At 32.6% G+C, this 13,880-nt stretch overlaps 2 protein-coding genes across 2 annotated transcripts in view; both read right to left on the bottom strand.

Moving 5' to 3' along the window:
* Positions 1-7,466: 7,466 nt before the first annotated feature.
* Smp_170140 (hypothetical protein) lies at positions 7,467-8,778 on the bottom strand. The gene is given in 2 exon segments (XM_018790588.1): positions 7,467-7,990; positions 7,994-8,778. Coding segments are annotated over 2 exon segments (309 nt in total). The 5' UTR covers positions 8,135-8,778; the 3' UTR covers positions 7,467-7,822.
* A 333-nt stretch (positions 8,779-9,111) lies between these two features.
* Smp_170130 (fos transcription factor-related) overlaps positions 9,112-13,880 on the bottom strand; it is a gene marked incomplete at both ends in the record, with an annotated part of 58,117 nt that continues 53,348 nt past the window's right edge. Inside the window, 3 exons of the mRNA XM_018790586.1 lie at positions 9,112-9,335; positions 9,543-9,994; positions 10,353-10,576. Of these exons, the coding sequence (XP_018646104.1) occupies positions 9,112-9,335; positions 9,543-9,994; positions 10,353-10,576 (900 nt within the window). The remainder of the gene's footprint in view (positions 9,336-9,542; positions 9,995-10,352; positions 10,577-13,880) is intronic.

The raw sequence follows: 13,880 nt of genomic DNA, 5'->3' as shown, positions 1-13,880 counted from the left end.
TCGATTTTTTTTTCTTCTTTTTTTTGTTGTTGAAAGAAGCATATGATTATTTCATTGTTGAAGAAAATGAAATGATTCAATGAAACAATCTGCACAATTTCAACATCATCATTTATCTTAATAGAATTCAATATTAAATCATTGTAAATGCATAAAAATTAACTTCAAGCATTTATATTGTTACTAATTACCTAGTCAATGTTCCAGATTAGTATGATTGATTTTTTTTTCATTGAAAAGTTTTACTTAAGTATTAAAGATCAAGCTTATAACAAGTATTTTCATGTGAATATCTAAATTTTCAATATGATGTATTTTAAGCTTTTAAAAAAGAGTACTGTCATGTCTTCCAAATGGTGGAGAAGATTTGTAGCTCAGGTGGGTGATTTTGGCAAGACCAAACCATCCAGCTCAGAGAACAAAACTCCATCAATATCTTCCAAATGATTAATCATTGAGCAGTGACAAATTCAATGGTAACGTCTTTGACTGTAAATCTAGATGACACGGGATCGATACTATTACAGAATATCAGATCTCTCAAGATTACAGGTACACCTTACTGACCAGTGACAAATAGCATGAAATCTACGTCAAGCAGAGTTTTTTGTCGACTACCTTCTACCACTACCTTATCAATACAGTTCACCCTATATGGAAAAGGAATATGCTATATCCTTGTGAAGACATAAGTACAGGTAACTCCCAGGACATATTAATGGACGATTATTCTATATATATTCTTATTGCTTAACTATTGAGTAATTAGATTATGTATATCTATATTCATCTTATTATAAGCTTCATTTTGTCCTATGGATTATTATAATACGAATTACTGTTCCTAAATTATATTCAGTTTATTAATTATAGCCTTCCACGTTCACAGCCACATTTGACTTGATCTTGTACAAATTTTATTTTCTATTTGATGGTGTGATGTGGTCTATCTGTCTGGTATATAAACCGAGTATGCTTGAAATAAATGATTCGCATAGCAGAAGCTGCAATTGGTGTTCTGGACCCAATTGGAAGGGCTAAGTTGACAAGGGAACAATAATGACGCTAGACTGCTCATACTGGTCGAACGTCATTGATTTGGTACAGTGATAAGATTAAACAAGTCGTATTTCGATTAGAGGATAATTCACGTGATAAAAGCCGGACATCAAATCATAACAAATTGGCATACGGCCTTTTCTTAATTCACAACAGAATACCCTTCCACAGTGTATGCATTCTTAAAGTGACAACCACCAACATACCTTTAATATCAATGGAGATTATCTTGATTGTTGTGTGAGGTAGTTTAATTAATTAAAAATAAATTTGCACGTCAAGTTCAAAATATTTCAAATCATATATGTTAGATATGAGTGCATGAGTTATAACGTCTTAGCGATGAAAACATTCCAAAAACTAGTTTGATTTCGAAAAATACAATTATTATTTTATAAGTCCTTTGAATGTCCTAATTCCGTGATTCTATAGTGTGTTTGAAGATAATAAAGATAAGTGGTGGTGAATAAGCTAACTATTCTATCAATATTCTTACCTTGGATTCGTATAATTTATAGTTTTAACACTGAATCTGATCTGAAGATGATATTCATCATAGAATATTATTAATCAAAATATCGCTGAAAACCTGGAAGTACTGGACAGGTTTTTCCGCATATTATGGGACTCCGCAGAAGTGTTTACTCACTTAGTGCGATTGGAAAAATTTGGAAAAACAATCAGTCAATGTGATGAGTAATACGTTTAGTATTTGAACGCCTAACTCTAACTTCTAAGTGTATCCTAGCTCCCCGAAAATTTTCTACACTTGAATCGCAAATGGAATATAAGAGAGAGAAAGCGTAAAAGAAAATTTTACGTCTAAAGCTAATTTAGGCACGAGGATATATATTAGTTTATGCTTGATCTTGATACTCTTGGAGTTTTTGAAGACGTTCTAAAATTGTTAACTAAATTGGTAATTATCCGATAAGGATATGACAAATAATTTATTGTTTTTCTATAATTATTTGTAAAATTTATATTAAATGCTAACCGGACGAAGTAATCTCACCCTTTTCCTAGCTCCTGAAGACCTTTTACGAGAATTCTAGAGGGCCTTTGCGGGCCCTATATCTAACTCCAGTTTAATTATATGACGGTTGTTATCTAAATATACATGCCGCCAACCATCGTATATTCTTATCGACTTAATTCGCGTTAGAGAATAACGGAATAAAGTAAGCCAAATACGAGGATGAATTTTGGTTACGTATATTTCATACACTCATTGATCCAAACAAGTAATCAGAAAATCAAAGAAAGGGAAGCGAAACGAAACAAAGTAACGCACAGAGAGGAAGGCGAGTGAACGAATTCATTTTGATCAGGCATGACTCCATATTTATATTCGGACAACAATAAATTACAGAAACATAATGAATAATGCAAGCGATTAACACACATACGGTCACATAAAAACGGTCAGGGCTAATAGGCCAATAATTGGCAAAGTCAAAATGTGGCTTGAGAAGAATGGATAAATTGGTCTGTTCAAATGCTAGAATAAACGATGTGAGCTTGGTATAGTACCATCCGCTACAGAGCCCTTATAATGTCACCATATAGGACGAATTGAGAGATATGAGGAAAGATTTGCCTTCTATTTGTATAGCAACGCTCTACGATTGGACTTCCTCTGTAGTTGCTTGCTCTCTCTCTCTCTCTCTCTCTCTCTCTCTATATATATATATATATATATAACCTGGTTTTCTTGGTATATTCTCTATAAATTGAAGCCTTGTAAATCGATAAAACTCGGTCGGATTTAAAAGCATACTTTATTTGATTTTATGTGTAATCATTTCAATCAATAGTGGTATGATTTATCTTTCATTTCCATGGTGTTTTTCGAATCATATCATAGAACTTTTTATGATAGTTGCAACTCATAGTTGTCACTCCTATACATCGTGTTTGCTTTTTGTGTAAATAATAAATTGTTTAACTATGACAATTGTGATATTTTTCAAAGTTAGCAAAACGGATAGAAGTAGAAAGTGGTGGTTAAAATTGTGCATATTTCTTGATCAAGTTGATACATTTGTAATGTACGTTTCTTTTTTGTTTCTTGCTCATTTTAATCATCTATTAGCTGAGATGATTGTGTGAGCTTCGTTACCACAATGTATTAAAATAATCGAAAATTCAATGAGTTACAAGTACATAATTCAATCATTGGTTTAGAGTTTTATGAAGATTAAAGTTGGTTCAACTATTATTTTCTGAAATAAAGAGCAGTTACTCAATGCAATTACATTGAATGGTTATCATTCTGTGTGATGAAATAGTTGAAAATAAAGATTTAAATTACTATCTTCCAACTAAATGGTCTAAATAGCTTTGATTTATGATGATACATGCCAAACCAAGATGAAACTGCTCTTCAGTAATCTCTTCTCTTACCCTGATTTCCAGAAATCTGGAAGAAGAATATTGGATCCAATTGAGCGAGTGTTACCGGTTTCAGGTTCTATAACCAAAATAAAACCTCTGAGCTATACGTTTTCCGAAAGTACGATTATTGGAGTAAAGTTTTTATTATTTATATTTGATTTAACGAGCTTATCATACGTGTTATTGGTACAATGATGTCACGAGCTTTGAAAAATTTTTAAAGTCTACCGCAAATCTAAATACTAAATAACTCAAGTGGAACTACCACCGTAGTTAGCATTTTTACCTTCTTATGTGTTTTTCAGAGGAACAAGAGATGATTACATTGAAATCCATGTATTATGTACATATATGATGAAAAAACTGTCACTGAAAAGGGACTTGGTGCAAAATTTCGTATTTTAAACTGGAAATTCTTTACTGTAACTAAATGTATGATATTCAGTAAAATGAATACTATCGTAGTAATCTCACAGATTTTGACTTTGAAGTCTTCAAAGAACAGTATGGCTCACCTGGGTAGTCAGTGATTTCATGAACTAATGTCATTTCTCGGTTTAGTAATACCTAGTTTACTTCCAGACTGCCTCCATGCTAGTTATCCAAATGAGTGACCTTTCAAAGACTGATTAGTTTCAAAATAGAAGAAACAAACGTCTACTTCTTTACGGATTTAAATGACCCTCTAGTTGATTGCCGTCCATCACGAGATATGTTTACAAACTGATCGACTGATGTTGCTATACTTCATCAACGTAGTGGTTTTATTGAGAATACATTATTGCCATTCTGGAAAAAACCAGCAACTTTTAGTTTATTATGTCAATATTAGAATTTACCTACTTATAAGTAGATGAATTATAAGTTGTAAAATACTAGGTAAGCAAAGAGATTTATATTAACTCAGCCTGTAGCTCTCCTAGAATTACTGCCGTTCCCAAGCCCATAGAAAGAATGAGAAATGGGCATGGGGTTAACAACCCTATCCCGTGGAAAACAACCTTGCCAAAAAACCCTTACCAAAATAAACAATTTAAACCATTTAAACTCTGCTGTAGAAGTTGAAAGAAGAATTATGACGCCTCATGATGAAAGCGGGAATTTGTCGGAAATCACGAGGCCAATGTACCTTCTGACAATTAGAGTAACGATAACCACAGGTACATCAAACATCCGGGAAATGTGGGAGACCGAAAAGACCAGTCAAATAGCAACGGAAATGAAGAGATACAACCTGGCGGTTCTCGGAATCAGTGAAACCCATTCGACCCAAGATGAACAGCAAAGGCTAGATACGGAAAAGATGCTACTGTACTCCGGTCACGAAGAGGAAAATGATCCACACACTCACGAAGTTGTTATGGTGCTGTCCAAACAGGCACGAAATGCACTTATAGCATGGGAATCCTATGCATCCACAATAATCAAAGCATCATTCCAAACAAAGAAGGCGGTCACAATGAATGTTACCCAATGTTATGCACCCACCAATCATAGCAACGACGACAATGAGGATCAATCCCATGAGAAGATGCAATCAATCATAGCAAAGTGCTCAAGAAAGGACCTCACCATCATGATGGAAGACCTAAACGCCAAAGTGGGAATGAACAACACCGAATATGAAGATATCATGAGACGACATGGACTGGGAGAGAGAAACGAGAATGGAGAGAGATTTGCAAACTCATGTGCATTGAACAGATTGTTTACAGGCGGCACAATATTCCCACACAGACGCATACACAAAGCTGAATGGGTCTCATCAGATCACACCACTAACAACCAGATAGATCATATTCGCATCACTAAAAATTTCAGAAGGTCAATAGAAGACATGAGAACCAGGAGAGGAGCTGACATAGCTTCAGATCATCACCTGGTTGTGGCTGAGATGAGACTGAAGCCAAAGAAACACTGGACAACTGGGGAAACAGCAGTACAAAGATTCGATACAGCCTCCATACGAGATACTAACAAACTCAACGAATCCAAAATAACTCTCAACAACAGCTTCCAAGCCTTACACGATCCGATGAAAGAAGAAGAAACTATTATGGAGGACAACTGAAAAAGGATCAAGGAAGCATTAACTTCAACGTGTCAGAAGGTGCCTGTATATACAGATGTTGACTACCTGGTTGTTGTTGATAACAGCGACCAGTGGTTGGAAACTAGAAATCATAGCTCAGAATCATTCATAGCGGTGCAGATTCATTTATTCTATTTTCCACTCAACTTTAAATCCCAGTATTTACTTCGTACATAATTTTCTACTCTGTCTTTTAAAACTTAATTCCCACGATTTAATCATTCTCATGATCACTACAGCTACTACATTATTTTGATCAATTTTACAATTGATCCTGTATATTTCATCTCGCTATCTCAATATGGTGTGATAACTTAGGCTAACGCACATCTGTGCCAGGCTCTAACGTTAATGATAACTGACTGATAGATATAATAACTTTTATCACATCAATTGCCTTTTCAAGTCAAATGTGCCAAGGCCTAATTTGTATCAAGTTATTAAAAACGCCAAGTAAAATAGATAATCTGTTGTTCGATAACAGCTTTACTTCAAGCTTAACTTGGAAGTTGTAACGAAACTCAATGTGTTAACACAATTGTTGTCAAACTAATGGCACATTATTACGGGAAATGCTTTATATCTGGACCATCATAGACAACAATAATGTCAGAAACAGAATTTACTATTTAGCATTTCAACCCACTGTTTAATCAGTAACCAACTGTCGAAAAAATGAATCAGGTTTGGGATAACTAATCACTGTTTGTTTGTTTTTCTAGATATATTATGGCTTCAAACCTGTTTCTTCCTAAATGAATTCATGATGAACACATCCAGTTAATCATGTCAGTGTAGATCAATCAGTGTAACGTACTTGATGGTCATACAACTTTTTCGGGAAACACACATGATTTCGATACAATCTATAAAAAAAATATCAAGTTAACAAGCTGATATTTTGGTAATGAATTTGCTCGATAAGAAAATATCTTTCGTTAATTTCATAATTATAGTTTAATTTGGAATCAGTCAGTCTTAGTTACTATTATTGTTGAAATGATATAATTTACAAATACACTAATATTTTGTAAACAATCACAAATCACGTAACTATGAAGAAATGATAAAATCCTTTCCAGTAGTAATGATAATGCTAACCATAGATTAAACGACTGCAAATTACTACCAGATATTTTTACTCGCACAGGAAGGGATCGCAACATGAACTTGATAATTAGTAAGCGAATTCAAACAAAGAAGTGAAAACAGAGAATAAAAACTAAAGTAATTCTGTTAAACAAAATTATATATATATATATATTTAAATATACATACAAATATTTTGCATATATCGTATATCTGAAGAGGGAATAGCGCCTAAAAAAAAGTAAAGCATCAAGGCGCAAAATAAAAATCAGTAGCAAGTTGATTTCTGACTCACAGAATATTATTGACAATAATTAATAATAATAATAATAATAACAATAATAATAGGATGATAATGTCAATAACACAGTAGTCGTCAATAGTCTCCGTGTGATCTGTGTCTGTGTGCATGCTGGTAGTTTTAATCCATCTTATTTAACAAACATTTGTATTAAATGAACAAGTTAAACATGTAAACAAAAAGAATTGAACTATTAATTAGACAGTGGCAGTCTCAAGTAGAAAAAAGAGAGGACAACCAGAACCTAAGACGAAGATATAAACGAAAATTACGTAGTGTATAATTTTATTTATCGTAACATGAAAAAACATCGGAAAGAAAAAATTTATGATGAACTTTGTGTCTAGTTAGATCACTTGCTTATGTATATACCGATGCAATCTTGTACAGAGAATATATATATATATATATATATATATATATATATATATATATATAGAAAGACAGTTGGTTACTATGACATATAATGAACTGCAAATCAATGGGAAACAGAGAAACGTGTAAACAAAGTGGAAAGAAAATCTCCAATTTATTATTTGACTCTATTTTACATACTTGTGAACATTTAGAGTATAATACCAACAGTCAATCTGCATTTATAAAAGAAATTAGAATGAAATCAACTCAAAGATGCTAACTAAATTTTAAACATAAATATGTATATATGTATAAGTATGTAATTATGCTTTATTAATCACAGACGATGATAGATGCAGAAGGAGAATAAGTAGTTTGTATAGTGTGGTAGTAATATTATTAGGATTAACATTATTATTATTGTAAGTTAATATGTTAGCTAAATATGCCTCTATAGTGAACACCAATCTCGTTGTAACAAGTATTTAACCAACTAAAATGATAACATGTACACAAAATATCTGTATCTATTTGTATTTCTTGTTACCATAATTTTGAATAGTAGGTATGGCATGTATAAAATAAAACAAGAAAGAAGGTAATCGAGTTACAAGTACAGTCAAAAGGTGTGTGTTCATGAAAGGGTGCGTAGTTGCAAGTAGGTGGATAGACAGCATTGTGTGTATTAAAATCATTCACAAAAAAACAACAAACATACACAGTAATAGTATTAGTAGTAGTAGGGAAAACCATGTAATATTTGTGAGGTAGGTATGATCTAGTTGGACATGAGTGTGTATATTGTGTGCGATTATTACTTTGCTTCTTACACCCATCATAAAGGAACGAAAGAAAAAGGAGTGCAGATCATTTATTGTTTTCTACAATATCGTTTATGATGTTCACCTGAAGATGATTGCTTCTTTGACAATTAACACAAAAGCGTCCAACAAATCTGGCGACACCTTTAGTTAATCAACAGAATTCACTAGAAACATTGCATAGAGAAAGACGTAATCTATTTTTGAAATTGTTGTCTGACACTCCAACTACTAACACAATTTTTAAGTAGTAAATATAAAAATATGCCGAAAAGAAAGAGATGAACATGAACCAATTAATTTTAAAGATGCAAGTTTAACAAAAAGTACTCGTAAGTAAACAAGGTCGAAGGTAAACAAATGAACAATGAATGCAAATGTAATGAATCCACACATTTACGTGACTTGTGCGTTTATATATATATATATATATATATATATATATATATATATATATATATATATGTATATATAATATTTAAATAAACAGCTGCCATAAAAATAAAGATATTAGTCAATTTGTTGTTTTTGCTTGTGTACGTCTCTTTTTACATGAGTGTATCCCAGTGTTCAGAGTAGTGATAACAATAATAATACTTACTATTACTAATCAGAAAAAAATGCGCGTAAGGTATACACATTTGAAGATGTTCCAAAATTGTGTTTACAAGGGAAGCTTAGTCAAAGATACAGAGGAAAGACATAGATCTGTGTAAATTTTTTGGACAACTATGTGTACGTGCATACACAAACATACAATTCAGTTGTCTCAACTTCTTTTTTTACACTCCTAAAGGATCTGTAGTAATGGATTGATAGATCAAACAATGACCTGATATCATTTATTGTGCATTTATATTGTAAATATTATCATCTTCATACGACCGAGAGATTAACAAAATTGAAGTATATAAGGGGAAAAAAGAATACAGGAAAGTGCTCTGACACAGGAAAGACAAAACTAGATATTTTCATTTACTCGAATAATGAAATTTTTATTGACTTGATTGTTGCATTAGTATAATGCGACTCGATTCATCAACAATACTTTTATCGTGATCATTATCTTTGCTAAGAATATTTGATGATTCACTTGTACGATTATTATTAGTATTATTATCACAGTTATCAAATGTAGTTTTCAACGATGAGCAAGTAGTATTGTTAATATTTGTAGTCGTCATAGTAGTAGGATTGATGAGCAAGTTATTATTTACATCTGTGGTTGGATTAGATTCAACCACAGAAACAATAGTACTATTAATACCATTATCATTATTGCTTCTATTATTATCATTATTAGTACATATATTAGCAGTAGTGTTACTATTATTATTAGTTAAAGTAGTAGAGGAATAAGGAGTACCCGTGGTTGTAGAAGTGATAATAATAGTAGGATTACTCATAGATCTCAGTGATTCCATACTTGTAATAGAAGTGAATGTTTGTGTAGGTAAGACGGGATAAAGTGGGCTTAATGTTGGTGTTAGAAGGAAAGATTGTTGAATACTATTAGTATTAATACCATGACTATTAGTAGTAGTATTAATACAACTGGATGAAGTTAAATTTTTCAAAAGTTTCCATGTAGATGGTGTAAGAATCGGTGATAAATTTTGTAAATCTGATGACCAATAACACGGTGTTAAATTATTCGACGTAGTTGGATGAATTGTTTGATTTATTCCATCAGCAAATTTAGAAACAGCTTGACGTTGTGCTTTGATAACATCTAAAGGTTGAGCTAATGATGATGATGGTAGTAGTGTGGATGGACGAGAAACAAAACGGGCGACGATATTTTTTCTTGTTGAAGTATCACTCGTTTCTGAATTAGCTCCAGTTAATGTTGACGAAGTTAAACGATTCTGTTCTTCACTGGAATTAATTATAAGACTACCAGTACTATTACTACCACTAATACTACTAGTAGTAGCAGTATGATTATTTTCAGCAGTATTAGTAGTAGTAACAGAAGTTGTCAAAGTAGTACTTACAGTAGTAATAACAGTTGAATTATTATTATTTCTGTTGGAAATAAGAGGAACAAAATTTGTGGTTAAACGATTATGAAAACGTAAATCTGATTTCGGTAAATTCGAATGACTTGATATTGATTTACCATTTACCACCACAATTACTAGTAGCAGTAGTAGTAGTGGTAGTAGCAACGATGGAACTGTTGACAGTAGAAAATGTTGTAGTTAATCCAGCTGTAGATGAAAGGTGAGAAGACGAAGTCATACAAGAAGAAGAGGAAATAGGCAAACGTTCTGGTACTGTATTTTTTGTTGCTAATGCTGACGACAAAATAACCGATTTCTCATCACAAAATGTAGAGTTGCTACTCAACAATTCATCCGTTTTACCAAGATCTAAACAATTTTCCAATGATCCAGAATTGTCGGAATATTCTCGATTCATTAATAAAACCTTCTCAGCGGCAGGGCAACCCGCAATCTGCAATTTAAGGAAAAATATTCAGGAATTCTCACATAAGAAAAAACGACATATTAGTGACTAACTAAAAAACATGATCTAAATTCATCATAAACAAAAGTAATCAAATAAAAAGTAACATTCCACCGTTATACACATATAAGAAAAGAGAGAGGGTAGAAGAGAATTAACAGGAAACGCTTCTCCACTGAAAAAAACATGAACAACATTTCACCACAATAAATATGCAACATTATCGTGAATCATGAAATTACAGCTCATTTGACGACAGTATGCTGTGTATTGCTTTTACCACCGGTGGCTATGATACAGGTCACATTGTCAGTTATTTGTTTGATTTATTTTCTTATACATGATAGAATGGTTTTACTCAGTGTTAACACGAAATTATCTGAGTTGATAAATATTGTCTTATTTAAGATAAATGCAGTGAACTAAACAAATAGAATAGAACTATATGCATAATAGTAAATTAACTCATTTAAAATTTGTCAGAATTATTCCACAGTGAAAAAAATATCTAGACAACAGAGACGGAATAAAACTAACAGATAAAAATAAAACAGCTACTCAAACGAATAAACTTTTAAACATAGTTTATATACGAAGTGAAGATTTATGTACTCAAAGCTTTTGATCTAATCGACTTATAGTGATAATTCCCAACTGCTTAAATGAAAATGGATAGATTTATGTTCATATTGACCCCCCTTTTGACTGAAAACCGAATGTGCTTTATTCGATTAAATTATATAAGGTATGAGTATCAATTACCGTCAAATTACTTGTGGAATAAATCTCAAACATTTTGAATATTAGTAGGGTTGTATCCCACCATATATTTAGTCGTGAAAACCATTGTTACTTTACACAAATTATTGTCATTAACTGGAGTCCCGGGAACTTCACTGAAACATCACTATTCTGGAATGATTGCTTGTAAAGCATAGGAATGAATAGAAACAAATCTCTTGTTGATGGACGAGGTTATTCTGTCCCGAAATAATACATAAGCACCCCTATGGCCTACCGTATCTAAATATATATATTGATACAAAGCCATGCATTTGATATCAGTATCTATCTTTAACACAACTGTTCAACACTCCTAAATTTCCACTTGTTCTTACCTCATATCACATCATAACAGCAATGATATTAACTAAATAAATAAATAGTAATGGTAATAAAGACTTTATACAAAATAGTTAACTACAAGAAACTCACAAGAAAATCTAATAAATTTATTGTTTGTTAGTCTACTCATTGTGGAATCGGACAAGAACACTTCTATCCAATATCTCCCATCTAAAACATTAATGCTTCAACATCTACAATAACAAATCTCGAAATCAATGTCAGCCATTCACATCAACAGGAACAAACGTTATTTCCTAAATCATTTCGTTTTATATAATCTGTGACTATTTAATTACCTCCTTTCTTATTGAGCTAATAAAATCGATTTTTGTGGTATATGTATGGTGGTGTGAAGTTTTGTTCAGTCAACTCAACTGTGTCACGATGTGGATTCTTGAAGAGATGACACATACTAAATGACTGCAACATATCTCGAATAAGTTAGTGGGTCATCAGCAGTCAAGTAGGTAGGTAGTTAGGTGGTGGTGGTGACTACCAACCAACCACCTGACTTCAGTGTACTACTATCAAAACTAAAAATAGGTGGCAAACAAGCAAGTTGAAACTAGTTTGTCAAAGTATTTATTGTTATTAGTATTATTACTAATATTACCATTATCATTACTATCATGTACAAGTGGAAGTACACAAAAGGTCAAACAAGCAATAACCATCTTAAATATATTTTCACCACTTTGTTCATCATAACAACTAAACAAAAATTCATGTTCCTTGCTCTCGTAGACAGTGAAAATTAGTCACAAAACTATATTTCATACATTTGTCTGAGTGCTTTTCACTAACTACAACAGAAGAAACAACGATACATATGGCGTGTACACTGTACTTCACATCTTTATCACTGAAACTACCACTCACACTGTTCACATGCACATTATGTGCAGATACTCGAAAGCATTTGGTCACAAACAGACATCGACACATTATTCGTCGACCGAATGTAATGAAGCTGTCGATTGAGAAGTGAGATACGGTCATTAGGTTTGCTTGGTGGTAATCAACATCCATCATCGACTGAGTCACTTCAAATGTGTGTTATATAAGTACTGTCCAATCCTGTTTTGTCCTGTCACTCCGTTTCTCGAAGTGACAATCAGCTGTTAAACTGTTAAGGACAAGGAAAGAAAGACTGGCAACCAGTCACTTCATATTATTACATTTTAATGTTCATCTCTGTTGTATGTAGGAAAGTGAACACTTCTGGTGAGATTATCTTTTAACCAATTATTCGACAGTTTAGGCTATGTCGTCATCACAGTAGAGTGCAAATATACCTAATATTTAAAGTTCTTTAAATCTTGGAAATGTCACTCTTTTATACCGTGACCTAACACCCTTTGTTTACTCTCTTCAAATCTTCCGTCTTACACTTTCCTCCAGTTCTCCCTCCACTGTAGTCAACCATATCATTACTTTCTATATATCGGATTTTCTCTCACAGTGCTGATATGTTGAGTAACAAACGTTTCTGTTTGTGTTTCCATTCACGGAACACTACCTTACCTACCTGAACAGTGGTTTGTATACAGTTCTCAGTTTAGTTCAGTTCAGTCCAGTTGAGCATTGTGTTTCATCTTGTGTTTCGAGATCAATCTCCACATTGTTAGTTCATGTCATGTCATGTATCCATATATATGTTTGCATAAGATGATGATAAGGTTTGGGATTGTGAACAATAGCATCCAGATTGTTGAATGAGTATATTCTGTTGAGAAAACATTTTGACTAGTATACATTGTAGTTCACATGAACTCTGTAACTCGACATTTAAAGTCACAAAACTGATGTATATGTCAGCATGTTATAGATAAGTGTTTGAATTTTATTGTCAGTTTGAAATAGAACTCGTCACTAGACTTCTTCTATTTAAGAATTAAGATTGATAGGATAGTCAGGCATATGACAAACACGAGATGATCATATCTGATACCTCTAACAATGACTCGTCTCGAATAAATTGTACTTGAGAAGATGGTTATTATTATTATTACTATTGCATGATCATTTAAGTTTACGTAGATCACTCAACAGATGGAGGTCCACATATAGTGAATAATCATGTTATTCGCTTATGGAACTTTCGAGTGCATTTTATAAGTGGAGTATTCTCATTGTATTCTTATGTAAAAATATATGTGATGAA

Source organism: Schistosoma mansoni, assembly GCF_000237925.1.
Source record: "Schistosoma mansoni, WGS project CABG00000000 data, supercontig 0049, strain Puerto Rico, whole genome shotgun sequence".
NCBI lineage: Eukaryota > Metazoa > Platyhelminthes > Trematoda > Strigeidida > Schistosomatidae > Schistosoma > Schistosoma mansoni.
The sequence above is the reverse complement of the archived record's forward strand: the minus strand, read 5'-3'. Positions and strand labels throughout refer to the sequence as shown.